At 57.9% G+C, this 23,651-nt stretch overlaps 1 protein-coding gene across 4 annotated transcripts in view; it reads left to right on the top strand.

The window, feature by feature from the left end:
• Positions 1-1,029: 1,029 nt before the first annotated feature.
• PLEKHG2 (pleckstrin homology and RhoGEF domain containing G2) overlaps positions 1,030-23,651 on the top strand; it is a 51,983-nt gene continuing 29,361 nt past the window's right edge. For 2 of the 4 annotated variants that reach the window (XM_075915280.2, XM_075915278.2), the window contains exons 1-2: positions 1,030-1,189; positions 18,047-18,120. In XM_075915280.2, coding sequence (XP_075771395.2) covers positions 18,072-18,120 — 49 coding nt within the window. In that variant the 5' untranslated portion in view covers positions 1,030-1,189; positions 18,047-18,071. Of the gene's footprint in view, positions 1,190-18,046; positions 18,121-22,993; positions 23,291-23,651 lie in introns of those variants that run through there. The other 2 variants (XM_075915282.2, XM_075915279.2) reach the window with 2 other exon arrangements.

Here is a 23,651-nt window from a genome sequence, read left to right as displayed (position 1 = left end):
GCCGTGCGCGCACAGTACACACACACACACACACACACACAGGTCTGTGGCCGTGCGCGCACAGTACACACACACACACACACACACAGGTCTGTGGCCGTGCGCGCACAGTACACACACACACACACACACAGGTCTGTGGCTGTCCACGCACAGTACACACACACACACACACACACACAGGTCTGTGGCCGTGCGCGCACAGTACACACACACACACACACACACACACACAGGTCTGTGGCTGTCCGCGCACAGTACACACACACACACACACACACACAGGTCTGTGGCCGTGCGCGCACAGTACACACACACACACACACACACACACACACACAGGTCTGTGGCCGTGCGCGCACAGTACACACACACACACACACACACACAGGTCTGTGGCCGTGCGCGCACAGTACACACACACACACACACACACACACACAGGTCTGTGGCCGTGCGCGCACAGTACACACACACACACACACACACACACACACAGGTCTGTGGCCGTGCGCGCACAGCACACACACACACACACACACACACAGGTCTGTGGCCGTGCGCGCACAGTACACACACACACACACACACACACACACACACACACACACACACAGGTCTGTGGCCGTGCGCGCACAGTACACACACACACACACACACACACACAGGTCTGTGGCTGTGCGCGCACAGTACACACACACACACACACACACACACACACAGGTCTGTGGCTGTGCGCGCACAGTACACACACACACACACACACAGGTCTGTGGCCGTGCGCGCGCAGCACACACACACACACACACACACACACACACAGGTCTGTGGCCGTGCGCGCACAGTACACACACACACACACACACACACACAGGTCTGTGGCTGTGCGCGCACAGTACACACACACACACACACACACGTCTGTGGCCGTGCGCGCACAGCACACACACACACACACACACACACACACACACACACACGTCTGTGGCCGTGCGCGCGCAGCACACACCCTCCCGCACACACCCCCACACCCGCCCGCCCGGCCCGTCCGCATGGCTGTTCCCCTGCCCCCAGCGGAGCTGATGGGCTGGGCCGGCGGCCGGGCGCCCGCCGCGCTCTGAGGCCGGATCCCAGCCCGCCCGGGCCCCGGGAGCGCCGCTGCCTCCGCCGCCGCCGCTCAGCCTGGGAGGTGAGTCCGCGTGGGGGTCGCGTCGGGGAGCCCCGGCCGGGCAAGGCGGGTCACACACACACACACACACACACACACAGCTAGACACACACACACACACAGCTACACACACAGAGCTATACACACACACACACACACAGCTTCACACACACACACAGAGCTAGACACACACACACACACACACACAGAGCTAGACACACACAGAGCAAGACACACACACAAAGCTACACACACACACACACACACAGGCGGAAAAAGTTTCTCGGCGCAGGAGTGGGCAGGAACAGCGCTGCCTTTGTGTGCCGGGGCCGCGGGATGGGGTGCCCGGCCCGGCTCCAGGGAGTGGGGATTGGTGCGAGTGTGTTGCTGACCGGGGAGAGGGGATCTGCTCTGGGCTGGGGGGGGTCCTTGGCTGGGGAGGGGGGATCTGCTCTGGGCTGGGGGGGGTCCTTGGCTGGGGAGGGGGGATCTGCTCTGGGCTGGGGGGGTCCTTGGCTGGGGAGGGGGGATCTGCTCTGGGCTGGGGGGGTCCTTGGCTGGGGAGGGGGGATCTGCTCTGGGCTGGGGGGGGTCCTTGGCTGGGGAGGGGGGATCTGCTCTGGGCTGGGGGGGGTCCTTGGCTGGGGAGGGGGATCTGCTCTGGGCGGGGGGGGGGGGGTCCTTGGCTGGGGAGGGGGGATCTGCTCTGGGCGGGGGGGGGGTCCTTGGCTGGGGAGGGGGGATCTGCTCTGGGCTGGGAGGGGTCCTTGGCTGGGGAGGGGGGTTCCGCTCTGGAAAGTGCTTGCTGGAGGGCTGCCCAGTTGGGTGGGAGCTCTCGGCTGTGGGGGGCGGGCATGTGGGTGTCATGCCGAGGGAGGGGATCTCTGTAGGATGTAGAGGGGGTGGGCTGTGTACTGGAGTGGGAGCTCTGCTCTAGGATGGGGGGTGGGCTGTGTACTGGGGTGGGAGCTCTGCACTAGGATGGGGGGTGGGAGCTCTGCACTAGGATGGGGGGGCTGTGTACTGGGGTGGGAGCTCTGCTCTAGGATGGGGGGTGGGCTGTGTACTGGGGTGGGAGCTCTGCTCTAGGATGGGGGGTGGGCTGTGTACTGGGGTGGGAGCTCTGCACTAGGATGGGGGGGCTGTGTACTGGGGTGGGAGCTCTGCTCTAGGATGGGGGGTGGGCTGTGTACTGGGGTGGGAGCTCTGCACTAGGATGGGGGGTGGGAGCTCTGCACTAGGATGGGGGGGCTGTGTACTGGGGTGGGAGCTCTGCTCTAGGATGGGGGGTGGGCTGTGTACTGGAGTGGGAGCTCTGCTCTAGGATGGGGGGTGGGCTGTGTACTGGGGTGGGAGCTCTGCACTAGGATGGGGGGGCTGTGTACTGGGGTGGGAGCTCTGCTCTAGGATGGGGGGTGGGCTGTGTACTGGGGTGGGAGCTCTGCTCTAGGATGGGGGGTGGGCTGTGTACTGGGGTGGGAGCTCTGCACTAGGATGGGGGGGCTGTGTACTGGGGTGGGAGCTCTGCTCTAGGATGGGGGGTGGGCTGTGTACTGGGGTGGGAGCTCTGCTCTAGGATGGGGGGTGGGCTGTGTACTGGGGTGGGAGCTCTGCACTAGGATGGGGGGTGGGCTGTGTACTGGAGTGGGAGCTCTGCTCTAGGATGGGGGGGCTGTGTACTGGGGTGGGAGCTCTGCACTAGGATGGGGGGTGGGAGCTCTGCACTAGGATGGGGGTGGGCTGTGTACTGGGGTGGGAGCTCTGCACTAGGATGGGGGGTGGGCTGTGTACTGGAGTGGGAGCTCTGCTCTAGGATGGGGGGGCTGTGTACTGGAGTGGGAGCTCTGCACTAGGATGGGGGGTGGGCTGTGTACTGGGGTGGGAGCTCTGCACTAGGATGGGGGGTGGGCTGTGTACTGGGGTGGGAGCTCTGCACTAGGATGGGGGGTGGGAGCTCTGCTCTAGGATGGGGGGTGGACTGTGTACTGGAGTGGGAGCTCTGCTCTAGGATGGGGGGTGGGCTGTGTACTGGGGTGGGAGCTCTGCACTAGGATGGGGGGTGGGCTGTGTACTGGGGTGGGAGCTCTGCACTAGGATGGGGGGTGGGCTGTGTACTGGGGTGGGAGCTCTGCACTAGGATGGGGGGTGGGAGCTCTGCACTAGGATGGGGGTGGGCTGTGTACTGGGGTGGGAGCTCTGCACTAGGATGGGGGTGGGCTGTGTACTGGGGTGGGAGCTCTGCACTAGGATGGGGGGTGGGCTGTGTACTGGGGTGGGAGCTCTGCTCTAGGATGGGGGGTGGGCTGTGTACTGGAGTGGGAGCTCTGCTCTAGGATGGGGGGTGGGCTGTGTACTGGAGTGGAAGCTCTGCACTAGGATGGGGGGTGGGAGCTCTGCACTAGGATGGGGGTGGGCTGTGTACTGGAGTGGGAGCTCTGCACTAGGATGGGGGTGGGCTGTGTACTGGGGTGGGAGCTCTGCACTAGGATGGGGGGTGGGAGCTCTGCACTAGGATGGGGGGTGGGCTGTGTACTGGAGTGGGAGCTCTGCACTAGGATGGGGGTGGGCTGTGTACTGGGGTGGGAGCTCTGCACTAGGATGGGGGGTGGGCTGTGTACTGGGGTGGGAGCTCTGCACTAGGATGGGGGGTGGGCTGTGTACTGGGGTGGGAGCTCTGCACTAGGATGGGGGGTGGGCTGTGTACTGGGGTGGGAGCTCTGCACTAGGATGGGGGGTGGGCTGTGTACTGGGGTGGGAGCTCTGCACTAGGATGGGGGGTGGGCTGTGTACTGGAGTGGGAGCTCTGCACTAGGATGGGGGGTGGGCTGTGTACTGGGGTGGGAGCTCTGCTCTAGGATGGGGGGGGCTGTGCAGGGCCACAGCGGGCAGTCCCAGGAGGGGTGGTGAAGGTAATTGGGTTGGGTGCGTGTGGTCGTGGGGCTGGGAGAGATCCTTGCAGGGCAGTGAGTGCTGGCCGGGGGAGCGGGGGGATTCTGAGCAGGGTGGAGGTTATGGGGGGGTCTGGGAAATGGACCCCCCTCTGAGTTCTGTATCCACCCCGGGACAGTGCAGCTATGGTAGACAATGGGAAGGGGAGGGGCAGCCTGGCCAGCTTGGAGGAGGGGGGAGCAGTGGGGGGGCAGAGAGGTGTAATGCCCCCAGGGTCTTTCCTAATGGGCTAGAGGCATTTTGCAAAGCTGCGTGGCCCCTCCTCCATTCTGGTCATGCCCCTCCCCCTGCCTCCCCCAGCCTGTCCCGGGCGGCTCCAGCAGTGGTACTGAACTGCTGCCCTAATGTGGGTCAGAGATGAACATGGGGTGACCCATCAGCATGGGTTCCCAGAGTACCCTGAATAGCTCTGCCCTCTTCTTCCCACCTCAGACCCTTAGCCCCCCCACCTCACTCAGAATTTCAGGGGGGGTGGAATGCAGGCCCTGGCTGCTTGAGCTCAAGGAGACTCTCTAGCAGCTGCTGGCTGCGTGGGGGCTCTGACCCACGGCAGAGCCATCCCAGTTCCATCCAGCTCCGGCAGGACAGACTCTAGAGATGAATCGCCCACTCTGGGGGGCCTTCCCAGTCAGTGTGCTTGACATGGGGCACTGCTCCTGCCCCCCCGCATAGGAGTAGCAAGGGGGCCTGTCTGGAGTGCACTGCACTGTGGCTGTTCTCTGCCCTGGGCCCATAGCGGGTGAATTGTGAGCTGCTCTAGCTGACATTGGGGACCAGGCAGGGAGGTGCCGAGAACCTCCCCAACCCTGTTTCCACCCAACTGGGCTTTCCCTTGGGTTTGCCCCCTGCTGGTGCCGGTCCCTGGAGGGGGCAGTGTATGTATGAGCAGACTTGTTATCCTGGGCTGTCTGAGGTCAAGCTACATGTTCAGGGATCTTCTCTGCCCTGGGAACCCTGCCTAGAGACTCCTGCATCCAGCCCCTCTCTGACAGTCGTGCGGGAGTGGCTCTTTTAGCGTGACCCCAGTGACGGAGAATCCACCCTGGCCTGGGGTCAGTTCCCCTCCCTTTTCAGAACGTGCATCTCATTGCCGCTCTGGGCTGAACGTGTCTCGCTTCTGCTCCCGGCTCTTTGGGCTTCTTTCTTTTGCCTGCCGAATTAAAGAGCTCGCTCTGGGGAGTGCTCCTAGGCCAGGACTCAGTCTCCTCTCCGCCTTCCCTTTGCCCCATCTCCTCTAATCCCCAACCGTGAGGCAGGTTTTCCAGACTTGGAACCTCTCTGTGTCTCTTCTGGGCCCCGTCCCGGTTTTTGGCAATGCCCTTCTTAAAGTGTGGGCTCCAAACCGGTTTATAACGTTGCCGTCCTGGACTTGCCAATGCTCCTGTGAAATCTGCCCCTCGGTCTCCCCTGCTGGCCTTAAATCTAGGGATTTCACTCCTGCTGTGGCAGGGTAGCGATGCCAGTCCTGGCAGAGGGTGATGGAGAGAATATCAGCTGGCATTGCTGAAGCTGGCTGTTAACGGTTGGGTTTAGTGGTGCCAAATGCTACCGTTCTTGGAAGGAAGCTGCTTTTCAGCAGGGGCCGGGAGCCGTGCCGGAAAAATCTACTTTGCAGTGTCTCTCCTCTGTCTCATTCCCTTGCCTTTAAAGAATTAAGCAAGCAGTGTAAACCCAGAAAATGTTTGTGACCAAGCTGCGGTGCCAGGTGCGTATTGGGAGGGGGCCCCAGGTGTGGGGCAGTGAGATGTTGGGGGACTGTTGGCCTGTTCCTGGATGTATGGTGCTGGATGGGGTGACTCCAGGTGGGGGGGTGCACTGGGGGGACTCCTGGCATGGGGACGGATTGGGCTGTCCTAGATGCAGGGCACTGGGCTGGTGTAGGGTGCTGGGCCAGGTGACCCCCGGCGATGGGGCGCAGGGCTGAGTAAGATGGCCCCAGCATGGGGTGCTGGTCCAGATCAGGGGTGCATGGCTGGCATAACATGCTTAGGGCAGGCAGGAGTAATTTGCCCTGAAGAGTCACTCTCCGGAAACTGACGTCAGTCTGGCTCCCACCCCACAGCCGCTGCTTTGGCTTCTAGGAGGGTGCATGTGTACTGCTGGCCGGACCCCAGCGACCCCCCTGTCCCAGAGCGGCTGGAGAAAGCGAGTTCAGCTGAGGCCAGGCTTGGCTCCCGGAGCCGGAGCTGCAGACACAGAAGGAAGGAAGGAAGGAAGGTTTCTTCCCTTGCTTTGTCCATCTATCCGCATGGAGGAGGGTCTATTAATGAGTGGCGATGGTTTGCGTTTGTCCCTTCTGGGATGGACTCTCCCAGATCAGAGTTGGAGGCTGGGCGCAGGTTTGGGACACTGGTATCAATGTGGACTCCCGTTGGTGGGGCTGAGCCATGTCGGGGGGATTAGGGGAGGCTGCTAGACTGAAGGTCAGAGCACTGGAACCCAGGGCTTTCAGCACGCCAGAACGCCACTGCTAAAGCCAAAGGACTAACTCGAAGCTGGCGGCTCTGGTAGGTTGTTATCCCCCGGTGCAGCTGGCCAACATGCGCTTTGCCAACATATTTCAGGAACAGCATCTGCCTCCCTCTGTTGGAGGATTCCAAAGCGCTTGCCAGCCAAACCTCACTGTCCCGGTTCCCACTGACAGCAGCCAGCCCCCGGCCTCTGGGGAGATCTGCGTGATGTCAAGTGTTTTTTTGCCTGTGTGGCTGCTGGAAAGCAGCCACCTCTGGGGTGGAGCATGGTGGCTGTTGTGTGCCAGGTGCTGTGTGGAGCAATGACTAGGAATGAAGGAGAACGTACCAGGCTGGGAGGCAGGGTGGTACTGACCTACCAGCTCTGCACTGCGCATCGGTCCATTTGCTGCCTTAATGGATGGTCTGGTGATAAGAGTAAGGAGTCCTGAGTTCTGTCTCCAAGGGGAGTGGGGTCTAATGGGTAGAGCAGGAAATTGACTGTCAGGAGCTCTAAGGTCACTCCCAAGCTGAGGGAGTGGTGCCTGGTGGTTAGAGCATGGGGGCTGTGTGTTAACAGAGCTGACTTCCTTCCTGTGTCTGCTAGGATGTGTGATGTAGTGGTGAGAGCAAGGATGTGTCAAGATGCCTGGGTTCATTGCACAGCTCTGTGGAGAGCGAGGGATCTAGTGGTCAGAGCAAGCCTGGGTTTGGGACCCGGGACTTTTGGATGCTGTTCCTGATTCAGCCACCGATTTTCCTTGGGACCTTAGGGGAGTCACTCCTGGTCTATGTGCTTCCGCTGCCTCATTTATGAAATGGGTGGGGTGGGTGTGTAACAACCCCGGTGTGTGTGTAACAACCCTGGTCTGACGGAAGCCCTTTGAGAGGATCTTGGGATGCAAACCTCGGGGAGTGAAAGAGTTTTCCCCTGCCCTCCTGGTTCAGGGCATGTCTGTGCATTGCATGTGTTTGGTAATTTTGGGCATTCTGCCCAGTTTGCATTTGATCCCACGCCCCAGCGTTAGCCCTTCCAGAACCGTTTGTGCCGGGAATGGGGCACGCTCGGGAAGCGTCGCTCAATGACAGCCGGCCGCCTTCTCCCTCGGGGCCGTCAGAAAGTGACGAGGGGCTGGCGTGTGCGCGATGCTGCGTGTGTTACGGTAGCGCTTGACGCTGTAAGCGAGACGCTGCTGTGCTAGGTGCTGCACAGACACGTAAGGCGAGGCCAGGCATGCTGGGGGCGTGCGGCCTTCCTGCATTGTGGTGCATTCTGGGATATCCACCTGTTCAGAAGGCTGAGAGGTCACTGGGACCCTGCTCATCCAGCAGAGGGAGCAAGCCCAATGGGCAAAGGGGCAGGATCGGAGCTGGGGGCACCTGTGGCTATACCCCTGCTCTGCTACCGCCTCCCGTGTGGCTGGCTGGAGAGAAGCAGCAGGCATGGAAATTCTCCACCTCCCTCCCAGTCTCGTGGTGCCTCACCTGTTTCCTGGCACCAGCTTTGGGCAGGCAGGTCCTTCCTGGATGAATCACGGCTCCGTGCCTCAGTTTTCCTTGCACTAATATGGGGACAATGCTATTAGCCCAAACCAGCAGGGACTGGGAGGATTAAGAGCTAATTATCTCAAGTGGACCAATCAGAGAGTAGGACCCAGCCTTGTCTGGCTTGGTCATTGAGCCTGGAAGATCTTTGGAATAGGCCTGTCTCTCATGCCGTGTCGCACTGCCTCTGGCATGGCGCGGCTCCCATCTCGGTAGAGGCCTCATGTCACTGGTTCCGCACAAACACAGTCAGCCTGCTACCATCTGGGGAAATCGCTAGTTCTTCGTTATCTGCATCGGCCCCATAGCTCTCCGCTGTCTGTGCAGCACCGAGCACCGTGGGGTCCTGGGCAGTGCTCCCTGTGAGCTGAGCGTTTGAGTGGCCCCCAGGAGAGAAACAGATGCCGCCCAGCTGATTAGCAGAGCGCCGGTGGTGCACATGCCTCAGTGCACAGAACAAAATGTATTCTGCCCAAGGATGGAAAAAGTTAGCGGGAACATTGCCTTTGGGTGCAGAGATCCTACCTGGAACAAGAGCCCTGTGGACACGATGGGGTCTTTGGGTGCTTTCCAGCTCGCTGGCTCTGAAAGGGGTAACCGTGAACCTGGAAATCCCCTGCCTCGCGCCAGCGCCGGGCAGCTCCTGAGACCCAAGGCTCCAGGCTGCTTTTTGCAGCAGAGAGGAGCCGCCACACACAGGTCAGCTCCCACAGGCTGGGGAGGGGCTTGTGGACAGGGGAGGTCACAGTCTGGTGAGCTAGAGGATGGGGGCTGCCCTCTGGGCTGCAGTGATTGCAGGAGTGGGGAGATGGGGGCAGGGGTGAAACTGGAAGGCAAGACCTGAGTTCTAGTTCTAGGTCCATCTCCTGGGAGAAGAGGGGGATCTAGTGATCTAGAGCAGGGGCAAGGTTGGTGTCTGGATCCCAGGTTCTAATCCTGACTCTGGGAAGGGAGCGGGATCTAGTGGTTAGAGCAAGGGCAGGCCTGCTGTCAGGACTTCTAGCCCTGCTCTGTTTCTGGAGTAGGTTGGGCCTTGAGTAGGGATGTGAACGACTAGTCGACTATCCGATTAGCAATTGCTTATCAGATAGTCCACACACTAGTCGCTTCCCCGGCCTTGCTGCCTCTATCAGAAAGAGGGGGGGGGGGGGAAAGGTTGCTTCAAAGCAGCAGTGACCCGGGGCTGTTGCTACACTTCAAAGGTGGAGGCACCCTTATCGACTAATCGATGCAAATTGCATTGACTATTGCAGTGTTTCTCAACCAGTGGTACGAGTCCCCTTAGGGATGCTCCAGAGAAGTCTGGGGGGGGGGGGGATACTCCAGAGAAGTCTGGGGGGGGGGGATACTCCAGAGAAGTCTGGGGGGGGATACTCCAGAGAAGTCTGGGGGGGTATGTCAGTACAACTGAAATTTGGAGAAAACTAAATTTTTGTTTTAAGTTTTGCAGCGCTTTATTCTTTTTATACTTTTTACACCCAAAAATGTCATCGCCCACCCGGCGACGATTAAGTTGTTTAAAAAAATGTGTTGCAATCATAGAAAAAAAATGTTGTTTGTCTGAAAACTGGAGGTACTGGGGGTGCTTTTTTTTTTTTTAAAGGGGTACTTTATAAAAAAAAGGTTGAGAAACACTGGACTATTCGATTAGCCAATTAATCAAAATTTAACATCCCTAGCCCTGAGATATCTGTTCCATGAGAAATTCCGACATTTGCGGGGAGAGAGGGAACTTAGCTCTGCATCCGAATGAAATACTGGGAAAAGCAGTCTGAGGATTTTCCATTCCGGGTTGACTCAGATCTGGTATTTAATGCAATAGCTGTGTACTAGCTCCTTCCCTGGGCCTGCACTTCGGGATGTTGGAAGGGCCAGTGGAGTGTATACGACAGATTTCTCAGTAGGATCATACACTTCTTTTGAGCTGCCCAACCCAGACAGATCTAGGGACCGGACAGATTTAGCTCCCTGGCTGTTCAGGCTAGGGGCTGATAAGCGATCCGTGTAAAATACATAGAAACCCCAGCTAACAAGAACATTTGGAGTTTTTATTTCCCTTCTGGTTATTGTAAGCCCTGGGGTCTCACTTCAGCCACCTTTCCAAACATTTCTCCGAAGACATGATGGCTACAAACTCACTTAAAAAAGCAAGCTAGATTCATAAGAAATCCCATGACTCCGGAAGCTAGGGTCTTAAGAGAAGCATGAAATGTCTTCTCACCCCATCCCCTCTTCTTCTTTTGCATCTGATCCTTCTGCTTGGGGGGTTCTTTGTTTGGAATGATGGGGAGGGTGGATGGGTTTCGCTACCGCTTAGTTGCTGTCATTGGCAGTGGAACCGTGTCATTGTGCCATGTGCTGTACAGGATCCAGAGCAGTGTTTCTTAAACTTTTTAAGACCGGGGAACACCAAACAATATTTTTTTAATGAGGAACACCAATGATTTTTTGTTGAGGAAAAAAAAATCCAAAAACGGCCAGGGAAAAGTTATTGACCAAAAAAAAAAAAAGGTTGCCTGCCCCTTTAAGGGCAGCCATTTTTAACTCTGTTGCTCTCCGCGGCACACGTCCGACTGCCTTGCAGCACACCGGTGTGCCACGGAACATAGTTTAAGAAACACTGATCTAGAGAGATGTAGCACCCTGGAGCAAGGAGGGCAGGAGGCCTTGGGCCCCCTTTGCACTCCCTGTATTCTGAGCCCTGCTGTAGTATCCCTCAGTGCAGCTTCAGGGCTGCTCTGACAAATAGCGAGACTCTTCTGGGCCCGGGGAGCGGAGACTAGCCACAGCACGGTTTGCTCTGGCCACGGCCCCGATCCATCCCTACTTTATGGCCCTTTCACCAGCTCCAGATTGACCTATGAGTAGAGGACACTCTGGACACGTATCCCCTTCCCAGAAGATCAATCTGCCTGAGTTCGATTTAGGTGGTCTAGCCGAGACCCACCAAATCGAGCACTCAGTTTGCCCCCTCCATGCTGGATTCCTTCAGTCATGGGGAGTCAGGGAAGTGGACTGGGGATGTTTGCTCCTGCTGACCTACTGCCGTGAAGACTGTGCTGAAGTTGGAATTACAGGCAGTTCCCGGTTACATGGATCCGACTTACATCGGATCCCTACTTACAAACGGGGTGAGGCAACCCCGCACTAGCTGCTTCCCCCCAGCAGACCAGGGAGATACGAAGCTAGCGCCCCCCTCCCCCAGCAGACTAGGGAGACGCGGAGCGGCTTTTCTCAGCAGACACCTCAGCTTAAGAATAAAGGACTGAGGGAAGTGAGGTGTGGGAGAATAAAACTGAGCTCTGGAGAAATGTTTGGCTACAGTTTCCCCTACAATATGTACCAGTTCCGACTTACATACAAATTCAACTTAAGAACAAACCTACAGTCCCTATCTTGTACGTAAGCCGGGAACTGCCTGTAATGTCTGTCGACTCCAGCTGCGCATCTTAATTCCAACTTCTGTGTAAGTGTAGATGTGGCCTCAGGGTGGATGTTCCCGCTCCCAAGGGCACAGGGGCACCTGAAAACTGGGGCCAAGCAATCGGTGAAAATCAAAGACCCAGGACTCCCCGCCGTGCTCGTGGTTTGCTATTCAGAGCTGCACGCTGGACCATGTTCCTCCTGAGGAGGAGGGTGTCCCGTTTGACCTTAGCGGGGGTATTTTCCCCTGGTTTTCAGCCTGGGGATTTGGGTGAGGGAATCTAGAAATCTAGAGGCATTTGCTCAGGAATGTGACGGTGGCCCCCAGCCCGAGGGAGGTGCTTCACATCAGCCCCTCCCGGCTCGTTGAACCCCCTCTCACTTCTGCGGCTGCTGTTTCTGCCCCTCAGCCGGGGTCAGGAATTTAAATTAAATGAATTAATGGAGATTGCCTATCACCTAGAATGGACCTTGAAAGGTCATCAAGTCCAGTCCCCTGCCTTGACAGCAGGACCAAGAACCATCCCTGACAAATTTTTGTCCCAAATCCCTAAATGGCCTCCCCAAGGATTGAACTCACAACCCTGGGATTAGCAGGACAATGCTCAAACCACTGAGCTATCCCTCATGGTGGGTTGTGCTGGGTAGCCTAGTGGGTTGAGGGCTAGAACCCGAGCTGTGTTCTCAGCTGGGTGACTGTGGGAAAGTCACTGGCCCTGCCTTAGTTTACCCAAATGCGGCTCATGTTACTGATCGCCTTGGGGTGTGCCTTGAAGTATGTGTGCTAACAGGAGTGTCGTTAGGTACAACCAGGGAAGCAGCCAGCCCGGGGGGCTTGGCACCGGGGAGAACTCCGCATGAATTCTGGGCACAGCAGTTTAAGGAAGAGGTAGACCAATTGGCAAGAGTCCAGAGGAGAGCTCTGTGGGTTTAGTTAGGGAAGAGAAGGCCAAGGGAGAGCCCAATAACAGTCTCCAAATATGCTAAGGCCCATCTACTTTAACTCGGTCCTGAGTCAGCGCAGGAGGCAGGATGCGATCGCCTTTCAAGGTCCCTCTCTCGCGGATGTTTCTATGATGGAAGAGCCCTAGGGATCACTGTGGCTCACCGCACAACAGCTGTGGGAAACAGAGAACCATCATCTCCCCCATTTTATAGGTGGGGAAACTGAGGCCGAGCACGGCGATGGGACTGCCTGTCAGGTTGGTTTCCCAGTTACTGCAACGGGCTGGGCTCTAAGAAATTTGGATCAGGATCCTGGCTGTGCTACAGATTCACTGTGGGATCTGGGGCTATTTGGGTCTAGGGATGTTAGCTAATAGCTCCTTCCCCCCACCTCCCCCCGCCGCTGCCTCCGTGAGAGGCAGGGGGAGGGGAACAGGAGCCAGTGCTGGGGGGAGCTGGCTTAAAAGACGGTTCCCCCAGCAGTGTTTCCACAGTGCCGCCTGGCGGATGGGGGAGGCTGCTGCGAAGTCTCCCCTCCCACCCCACAGACAGGGCTGGCTGGACTCAGTGCGAGCCGGGACTGAGCAGTCCCAGCTCACGCTGGTCCGGGATGCTGCTCCTCTGCATTTTAAAGGTAGTAAGAGCCCGGCTGCTCTTACTACATTTAACATGCCGAGCTGCAGCAGGGGTGGCTCTCAGAGCCGGCCTGAGCTGCGACTACTTGGTCCTGGCTTGAGCCAGCTCCTGGAGCTACCCTACTGCGGCTCTGCAGAGCGGCCCTTATCGACCAATCGTGGGGTCGATACAAATTGTATCGACCCCACGATTAGCCAGACAACTGCAGTTTAACAGCCATATTTGGGTCTCCTTGTCCCCGCGGGGCAGCGGCTCTCGCTGCACCAAGAAAAGTGCCCTTTCCGAATCTGCTAATTCCTCTGCCAAAGTGGGTCGGACTGGAAGCTCTTTGGGGCTAGCTCTGTGTCTGTGCAGCACCCCCTGCGGTGGGCCCCAGTCTTAGCTGGGACCGCTGGGTGCTACCATGATACATGTAGTAGTAGTTCCATCTGTAACCCCACAGGAGATTGCCAGCCCCATGTCCTAGCCTCTGCCGGCAGATGGGGAGACCTCCTTGTATTTGGGTTTATTTTTTGGGTAGGCTTCCTTGTCCCATCAAATTTCCTCCCCCCATCTTTTTGCTTAGAAAGTTAGGGGTCACAGTTGTTGCTACGTCTTGGTCACAGTTCTCGGTGGCAGAGCTCAATGTGCATCTAACACCTGCTGCTCTGTGTTAAGACAGTGACTATAATACAGTCTCATGCTCCAGGGCTTTACCCAGCCCCCTTTCAGGGGTCAGGAAGGTTTTGCTCTCCCGGATACACAGTTGGTCCGATGGTTTCTGGGGTGTGCAGCGTGATGCGTGGGTCACCGGCTTGGATCATTGGGTGAATCTCCCCTAGTCGGTTCCCTGTCCCTGTAAGGGCAGTGGGGGCACCTGTCCCTCCTGGAGCGGGATGTGGCACACAACTATTGAAACGCCCGAGGGCTAAAGTGCTTGCTCTGGTTGAAGTCGCTGGGCCTAAAATAGGCTGCATTGTGTTCTCAGCCTGTGCTGATTGTGCCCGGGGCCGTGGAGATGAATGGGGGGAAGCGGTGACCGGTGCAGGAATTCGAGCCGTCGGCCCTCCCGACAGGCAGCAGGCATGAGCGGTGCCAGCTCCTGGCAGCCCCAGGAAAGAGGGCAGGAGGCGTGGGGCGGGAGGAGGGCAGAAGGGCTGCCTGATATGATTGTGTTACACTCCTCGGCGAGGGCTGGCCACCGGGTCAGCCTGACCTTTCGCCAGCCCCCCCGGACGGAGCCAAACATGGGTCAGGCCTGGCTGATTGGCAGGGAGGTGCGAGACTCCTCTGCTGGTTCCTGACAGGCGGATGAGCCTCCAGACTTTGCCCCAGGGAAGCTGGGATGGTGCAAGCCGCCGTTCACACCACTTTGCACGAGGGGGAGTTGGTGTCAGGGCAGTTTTCACGAGGAGGGATTGCCCCCACACGTTGCAGCAGGACACAGTGCGTTTTGCACAAGAAGGCTTGCCCCAGCAGCACCAGAATGGCGTAGTTTGCACGAGGGAAGCTTGCAACAGTGTTGCGTACAGTGCAGTGTAGATTGCACTAGCATTGTGCAGTGTAGTTTGCACAAGAGGGGCTTGTGCCAGGACCAGGCAGTGCACTTTTGCATGGTGTGAGTTGCACCAACACTGCACTGTTTGCGCAAGGGGTTAATGGTGCTTCTACATGGAGGCTCTTAGATGGAAAAGGAAAGTGCTATTGTTCTTAGCCCAGAGGGCTTCCTCAGCTAAACACAGCTAGGCTTCCCTGGCAAAGGCAGTTTGTGGCTAATCACCAGGCATGAGGGACCGAGAGGTGTCCCACAGCAAGGGGCTTGATTCCTCCTCGCTCTGTGCCCGGAGCAGCGGTCTGCAGCAGAGCAAATCGGGGTTCCGATTAGCATTTGCACTGGTGCAGGGAAAGGGCAGCGTGAGGATCAGACCCTCCCCTCCCCACACCCATGCATGGCCCAGTCTTCAGCTGAGAAGTACCTCTGTGTCCATAAAGTCGTGGATTTCCTTTGGCTCTTCACCCGCTTGCATCAGACAAGACTTTGCCTTGTTGGCAGAGCCTGGGATGCACTTGCCCTGGTCGATAAAGTGATCTGCCCCTTGCACTGAGTGGCTCGTGTTTCCGTTGTGCCCAAGGGGCTGTTTTTCTCTATGCAGCGCTGAGATGCGGCTTCCTCTGGGGAGAAGCGTAGCAGTTGCTCACGCAGGCTTTCTCCGTGTAGGGCTGAGATGCAGCTTCCTCTGGGGTGAAGTGTAGCAGTTGCTCACGCAGGCTTTCTCCGTGTAGGGCTGAGATGCAGCGTCCTCTGGGGTGAAGCGTAGCAGTTGCTCACGCAGGCTTTCTCCGTGTAGGGCTGAGATGCAGCTTCCTCTGGGGTGAAGTGTAGCAGTTGCTCACGCAGGCTTTCTCCGTGTAGGGCTGAGATGCAGCGTCCTCTGGGGTGAAGCGTAGCAGTTGCTCACGCAGGCTTTCTCCGTGTAGGGCTGAGATGCAGCTTCCTCTGGGGTGAAGCGTAGCAGTTGCTCACGCAGGCTTTCTCCATGTAGGGCTGAGATGCAGCTTCCTCTGGGGTGAAGCGTAGCAGTTGCTCACGCAGGCTTTCTCCGTGTAGGGCTGAGATGCAGCGTCCTCTGGGGTGAAGCGTAGCAGTTGCTCATGCAGGCTTTCTCCATGTAGGGCTGAGATGCAGCATCCTCTGGGGTGAAGCGTAGCAGTTGCTCACGCAGGCTTTCTCCATGTAGGGCTGAGATGCAGCGTCCTCTGGGGTGAAGCGTAGCAGCTGCTCACACAGGCCTTCTCCATGTAGGGCCGAGATGCAGCTCCTTCTGGGGTGAGGCATGGAACCTGTTTAACAACCATCCCACAAAGAGCATCTTTTTGGGGGGAGAGGGAAGCACAGTGGAATTTGCAGCTGAAATGTGGTAAATGCTCCCGGCCTTTCCTCCAGGGCGATCATCACATCCAGTGCAAGCCTGCATGTTTCTACGCGAGCGTGGGTCACGGCAAGGCAGACGTGGGACTCCTGGTGTGTTCCCCGCTCTGGGGGAGGAGTGGGGCCTAGTGGTTTGAGCAGTCAGGGCTGGGAACCAGGACTCACAGGTTCTCTTGCCAGGTCTGGGAGAGTCCCTGCATTTTAGTTTGCAAGCTAAGTAGGGTCTGAGCCAGTCGGCATCAGAGAAATATCAGTGTGGAAGGGACCTTCAGGCAAGGCCTTGTAAACCTAGTCCTGCCCAGGGTGTGTCCAGCCTGGTCTTAAAAACCTCCAGTGACGGGATCCCCCATTGGCGGGAAAGCCGGTTCCAGGCTTGACTCCCAGAGAGTTAGAAAGTTTGTCCTGATTTCTCCCCTCGATCTCTCTGGCTGCAGATTAGGCCTAGTCCTCCTTGCCCTGCCTCCAGTGGACATGGCACAGAGCGGATCACCCTCATCTTTGGAACCCCATTAACCTCGTGGCTGTTTGCAGTTCCCCTCGGTCGTCTGCTCCAGATGCACTTGCCCGGTTGGTTAACTTTCCTCCCAGGGCAGGTTTCAAACCTCGAGCCTTTGTGTTGCTCCCCTCTGCATTCCCTCCGGTTTGCCCAGGTGTGTCCTACGGCGCAGCCCCAGGCCCAACTGCCTACGCCAGCCGAGGCCCCGTGCCTTGTGGCGAGCGGGACAGTCGCCCCTCGCCTGACATATGACACTCCTGTGGCTACACCCGCAGGGAGATTCGCCTGTTGCGCAGCTGCCTCCCGTTGCTGACTCACGTTCCGTCTGGGACCTGCTGGAAGCCCGGCAGCTGCTCTCCGGCTGCACGGCCCCCAGCCGGCTGTGCCCCCGTTTGGAGCCGTGCATGCGAGTTTTTCTTCCCGAAGGACGTACTTTGGGCTTCTCATCGCTGCCTCTTCCAAGTTTCACAGCAAACTATTGATTACCCCTTTGAATCTGATTTTTCAACCGGTTGTGCGTCTCCCATACAGCGACCCACAGCCCGTGGCGGCTCGTCCATAGGTGCAAACTAGGCAGTCGCCTAGGGTGCCAAGATAAACGGCTGTTGAGGGCTTTGGAGGCAGGGGGTGCTGATCGCGCGTTTTGCCTAGGGCGCCAGTTGCCAGCAGCTCATCTACGGCCGCTCCTGCCCACAGCTTCCTAGTTAGCTTCTGGGATTGTCAGGTGGGACGGAGTCCAAAGCCTTACTCGACTCAAGCTCTGTTGCGGCTACAGCTTCTGCCCATCCACTAGGCCAGGCAGCCTGTCAAAGAAAGCTTAGAAAAGAGGAGATGAAGGGGGATATGATAGAGGTCTATAAAATCGTGATTGGGGTGGAAAAAGTGAATAGGGAAAAGTTATTTACTTGTTCCCATAGCATAACAACTAGAGGTCACCAAATGAAATTAATAGGTACCAGGTTTAAAACAAACAAAATGAAGTTTTTCTTCATGCAGCGCACTGTCAACCTGTGGAACTCCTTGCCAGAGGATGTGGGGAAGACTAGGACATTAGCAGGGTTCAAAAAAGAGCTACATAGATTCATGGAGGTTAGGTCCATCCATGGCTATTAGCCAGGATGGGTAGGAATGGTGTCTCTAACCTCTGTTTGTCCGGAAATGGGTGACGGGAGGGATCACATGAGGATTCCCTGTTCTGTTCCCTCCCTCTGGGGCACCTGGCATTAGCCACTGTGGGCAGACAGGATACTGGGCTAGATGGACCTTTGGTCTGACCCAGTCTGGCCATTCTCATGTTCTTAAAGGAACTGGTTTGGTGTGGTGTGTTTTGGCTTTTGAAGCTGAGTTGTGGGCCGGCCTGGATAAGCCGCTGGCGGGCCGCAAGGCGCCTTGTCTAAGTGCCCATAGACGCGGAGCCTCGCATTGACTGGGTGCCTGGCTCCATGAGAGGTTAACCAGTTAACCCAGTTATTTACATGCCTAGCCCAGGATGCTTTGTGACTCATGTTGTCTCCCTCTCGGCACAGGACGTCCGTCGGAGAGCACAGCACCATGCCTGAGGGAGCCCGTCGGGGCAGCCACAAGAAAGCAGGCAATCAAGGTGAGTGCCTAGGCCCCCTGCCCCATGTGCTCGTAGCTCGAGGGGCAGCCCCACCTGTGGAACTGGGCACATTGCTCCTGGGCTTATGACCCAATCTGCCCCAGTTGCAGCGGGGGTGCGTTACTGCACGGAGCGAGAGGGGAGACAGGAGTCCTGGGTCCTAGTCTCTGAGAGGGGGAGGGGAGTGGGTACTAGTAGCTAGAGCGGGTGGATTATGAGTGTGGACAGCTGGGTTCTTTTCCTGGATGTGGGGCTAGTGGGTTGGGGTTAGGGGGCTTGGGAGCCAGAACTCCTGGGTTTTATTTTCCACTTGGCCACTGATTCACTGGTTGACCATGGGCAAGTCTGTCCCGCTGTGTGCCTCAGTTTCCCCATCCTTCAGATGTGGGGTGCATTCATTGTGACCAGCTCTGTATCACTCTTCTTCCCACGCTCTTTCTCATTCCCTCTTTCCTGCAGCCCCGGAACAGTCTCCCCATCCCCAACCCACCAGCCAGTCCCCCACACCCTCCTTCAACGCCCACCCTCCTACAGCCATGCCCACCCCTCCCCCAAACTGACGCCCTGTGGTTTGGGCACTCGCACTCCAGCGGCCACAACAGATCCCCTTGCTCGGAGGCTAGGACTATAACAGAGTTTAAAAAAGAGCTGGATAAATTCATGGAGGTTAGGTCTATAAAAGGCTATTAGCCAGGGGATAAAATGGTGTCCTTGGCCTCTGTGTGTCAGAGGCTGCAGAGGGATGGCAGGAGACAAATCGCTTGATCATTGTCTTCGGTCCACCCCCTCCGGGGCACCTGGTGCTGGCCACTGTGGGCAGACAGGGTACTGGGCTGGGTGGACCTTTGGTCTGACCCAGTGTGGCCGCTCTTATGTTCTTAAGTACGTAGACAGCACCAGACGGGGCTTTCCGCCACCCCCTGGCTACAGCCCTCTTCCCAGCGCAGAGGGAGGGGGCGGGTCCTGGCGCAGATGTGAGGGGGTGAGGACAGAGGGGCTCCGGGGGCGAGGGCAGCGGGGGAGCGGCTCGCACGCCCACCGCCTGAGGAGAGGGAGCAGGGAGCAAGCAGCCGGGGTGGATGAGTCTCGGTTACAACCAGAGCAGCACACGGAGGCCCCTCCCCCGTGAAGGGGGCCTTCTGGCCAGTGTGGGGCCAGCCTGAGGGCTCTGCTACCAGCAGAAGGGGCAGATGGGGGTGGGGTCAAAGCACAGGGCGCTGTGGCCGTTCTCCGCCCCCCAGGGCCTGGTGCATGAGTTGGAGCAGCCCTGAGGCTGCCGTGACACTGGAGGCCCGGCAGGACCCGGACCACGGAGAGCAAAGAGACTTACAGCCTCCTCCCCACATGCCTGCCCCATGCGCAGGGCTGTGGGGAGCTGGCTCCCAGGCCCCAGGATGTGGATCCTGGCCTGACCGGGGCGCCGGAGGAGGAGGAGCCTGGGATGCGGGAGAGGGGCAGGGGCAGCGGGGCGTGGGGTCAGAGTTGACTCCAGCTGGAGTTGGTCTCTCGGCCTCTGTGGAGCGGGGAGGCCAGGGTTAGAATAATAAACCTCCAGGCTGCACACAGCCAGCCGAGGCCCCCAATGGGGAGACAAAAGCAAACACCTCGTTCAGGGGCTTCCGCATTCCTGGCAGTCTTGGCAGGAGGAGCCTGGTGCATGGGGTGGGGGGCGGGGGGCGGGGGCCCTGTAAGGGATCAAATTTAACCCTTCTCCTGCCATCCATACTGACAGGCGAGCTGGGGAGCCACCGAACATGCCTGTAGTGAAGAGCCATTGGAGTGCTGGGCTCCCCTGGGCACAGGGGCTGTTGCCACCAAGCAAGCCCTGCCTGTGGCCAGCCCTGGCTGCCATGAACAGGGGCCGCTGGACTCAGCGCGTGCCGGGACCAAGCAGCCCTGGCGTGCGCTCATCCCCGCGCCGCTGCCTTTTAAGTGTAGGAAAAGCCCAGCAGCTCTTACTGCATGTGAAATGCAGAGCCGCAGCGCAGGGGCTCCGGAGCCAGTAGGAGCCAGGACTGCTCAATACCGGCTCGGGTCGCTTCCTGGAGCTACCCCGCTGCGGCTCTGCAGAGGCACTTAACGACACATCGTCTCGTCGATACAAATTGCATCGACTTCACCATTAGCCAGGTAATCACATTTGAACATCCTCACCCTAGTGTCAGGGTGGCGCTTTTAAAGGGGAAACTGAGGCATGCCACCAGGGGCTTCTGTGCACGGGGACAGCTGGGCAGTGCTAGCATTCCCTGGCTCCTGCCTCTTCTTGCAGTCTGCACATTTCACTTCCTCTCACCTTAGTGCCGCATGCAGTCGGTTCCTCTTTTTGTGTTTGTGGCTGCTGCTCGAATTGAGTCCCTGGCTGGAACTGAAAGGGCCAGAGAGACATAAACTGCCTGCAGGGTCGATATCAATGGGTGTCGCTCCATTAGAGTCTATGGGACTGGCAGACCCCGCCCCCAGGCCTCCTACAGCAGCATGTGCATGGGGGAGGCCGAAGTGTCTGTATATACATGGCCCCACTGCACTGGCTCGTTACCCCCTTGTAGGTGTATAGTGCACTGAGTTGGTGTTCAGGAGACACGGGCTCCATTCTCAGCTCTGCCGCCGGGGGCCTTTGAGCAAGTCCCTTCCCTGTTCTGTGCCTCAGTTTCTCCATCTGTAAAATGGAGCATTTGGAACGCAGCCAGGGATGAGAGCCGGGGAGGTTTTGTTACATTGCTGTTTGTGTGGCACTCCCCGCGGCTGTTCAAATCCACACGGTGTGTGTCTGTACCTCTCTGTTGTTCATGCGTGCAGAGAGGTGTTTGTGCCCTGGTGTGTGTTGCCGAGCTTGTGTGAGTGTGCATATGCACAGAGGGGTGGCAAAGAGTGGCCTTGAATTGTGTGTGCATGGGGTGAGGGCAGACATGTGCGCATGCATAAGGTGTCCGTGCGCATGCACAAGGAAACGGGGTTGATAAGTGCAAATCACAGATGTCCCCTTCGGATTGTCCCATGGTGTGCTGATCATGCCACTGATGTCTGCCTTCCTCTTCCCTGGGGCTCCCCACCACCCTGCCCTGCTGGGCCAGATCCCCTCTTCTCCCCCGGACAAGGCACAGGGTTGGGGTCACCACTCCTCTGCTGAGCAGCACAGACCCTGAACCACTTTAGTCTAAGGGCTCAGCACCCAGGAAATCACCCTCCAAAAGGGACCAAAACCCCAAATAAATCGGTCAGTAAATTGTATAAAAGTTCTACACAGAGAAAGCTCATAAGGTCCAGCCCTTTATCAGAGAAAGAGAGATATGCACAATGGTTGCTCCCCCAGATAACAATTATTTACTCTGGGCCTGATAATAAACAAATGTGTTTGTATTAAGAGGTAGAAACTAGGGTAGTGGTGGTTGGAGATTCTCTTCTGAGGGGGACGGAGGCGCCCATATGTCGCCCTGACGTGACATCTTGGGAGGTGCTGCCTGCCAGGGGCCTGTATCCGAGACGTTATGGAGGCATTGTTGAGGATTATCCGGCCCTCTGACTACTACCCCATTCTACTCCTCTCTAATGATACTGCAAGGTGTGACCTTGAGTGGATCAAGAGTGAAAACAGGGCTCCGGGAGTAGTATGGGTGAGGGAGTTTGGAGCACAGGTGGTGTTCTCTTCCTGTCAAAGGGAGGGGCCATATGAAAAGCCCCTCTCCATGATGGCTGCAGCTCCGGCTGGCATAGCCGGGGGATCAGTGCATGTCCCCCCGCTGGGAGACAGACAGCCACAGCCACACGAACAGACACATTCTCTGAAATATGTAGTACAGCGGCCTCCAACCGTTTTAAGCATGCGATCACTTTTTGAATTTAAGTGCAATCCAGGATTCACCTCAGACCTAAACACGCTTGCCCCGCCTCCTTCCCACCCCATCCTCCCTCCCTCCCCCATCCTCACTCGCTTTTATCCTGCCCGGGCCAGAGGGCTGGGATGCGGGGGATGCAGACTCTGATCTTGGGCTACAGGATTTGGAGTGTGGGAGGGGTTCTGAGCTGAGCCTGGGGCAGGGAGCTGAGGTGCAGGAGGGGGTTCAGGGTGCTGGCTCTGGGAAGGAGTTTGGGTGCAGGGTTGCAGAGGTTTGGGGTGCAGGAGGGGTTCAGGACTAGGGCTGGGGTTCGGAATGCAGGCTCCAGCTGGGCACTGTTTACCACAAGTGGCTTCTGGGTGGTGGCGCAGGGGACTAAGGCAGGCTCACCCCTCCCCTGGCCCTGCACCACTCCCAAAAGCAGCCAGCAAACTCTCTCCATCCCTGCCCCCCTCTGCTCTGTGGAGTTGGGGTACAGAGTGGAGGAAGGGGCACCCCCTCCTCTTCTTCCTGTGCCCTGCACAGCAAGCAAGAGGCTCCTGGGGCTGGAGGACAGCTCCAAGCAGAGGGCAGGAGCAGCAAATGAGCTGAGAGGGACAGATACAGTCCTGGCACTTGACAGCCTCCCCCCAAACCTGCCAGGATCACCTGTCAAAGGGTCCAAAATCTACTGGTTGGTGACCACTGCTATAGTAGGTAGCTGTCCCTTTCTCCACCCTGCCCCCTGCTGGCCCAATGGGGTTATAGCCGTCCCGGTCCCCATCTCTGGCTCCTTGTGCCCCCCTGTGGTCATTTTACAGTATAAGTCCCTCCTGCCAGACCCCTCCCTTTCCATTTCATGGGAAACAATCGAATTCCAGGTACATCCCATTGTCCTGGCGCAACCAAACTCCACCCTGAAGTGATGGTAAGAGGAAGCAGCATGAGGGGGTCCTAGCTCTTCCTGTTTAGGAGGGGTTTGTGAACACAGGGACTCATGGATGGACGGCCAGACAGACGCACATTTCTAAACTATATAGTAAGCTAAACTAAAATACAAGCAAAGGAGAGACATGGGCTCACACTGTCTGAATCTGCTCTGGGCCCCGGCTCCAGTGTATATTTTGGTGCAGACCTTTTCCTGAGCAGCAGACCTCACTGTGCACAGGGTGCGTGTGCAAAGCCTCTGCTCCCACAATGCAACGCAAACCACAGCAAGGCAGGGCAGGAAGTGAGGAAGCCCTTGGAGATCGGAGCTGGGGGGGGGGGAGGAAGGGAGCATGAAGTGCAGCTGGGGACAGATGCTGCAATGTCGCTGCGTCCCAGGGGGGCAAACCCCCACAGAGCCAAGATCCGAGGTGATGATGTGGGGCGAGGGGGAGAACGGAGGAAGCGGCTTGAACTCAGAGCGGTTGCAGATCGGGGGCCGTGGCTCATTGTGGCCATGGGGCGGGAAGGTGCTTGCAAGGTGCAGGGCAGGTGCCGGAGGCACGGGGGCTGAGGTGAAGGGGTGGTAGGACTAGAAAGGATGCTGGGGTGCTCCCATCTCCTATAGCTACAGGAGGCTCAGTCTGGGAAGGGCTGAACAGCGAGGCCTATACCCGTTCCTGGCCACGCCGGGCAGCTGCCCTAGGAGACCTCTGGGGAAATCTGCCCGAGCCCCGTGCATCAGTGCAGTGAACCCTTTGCTCCCCCATTGTGTCCCTTGGGGGATCTCTA

This window comes from Pelodiscus sinensis, chromosome 18, assembly GCF_052426305.1.
Source record: "Pelodiscus sinensis isolate ZL-2025 chromosome 18, ASM5242630v1, whole genome shotgun sequence".
Taxonomy (NCBI): Eukaryota; Metazoa; Chordata; order Testudines; family Trionychidae; genus Pelodiscus; species Pelodiscus sinensis.
Note: the sequence above shows the minus strand (reverse complement) of the source record. Positions and strands in the feature narration are given on the sequence as shown.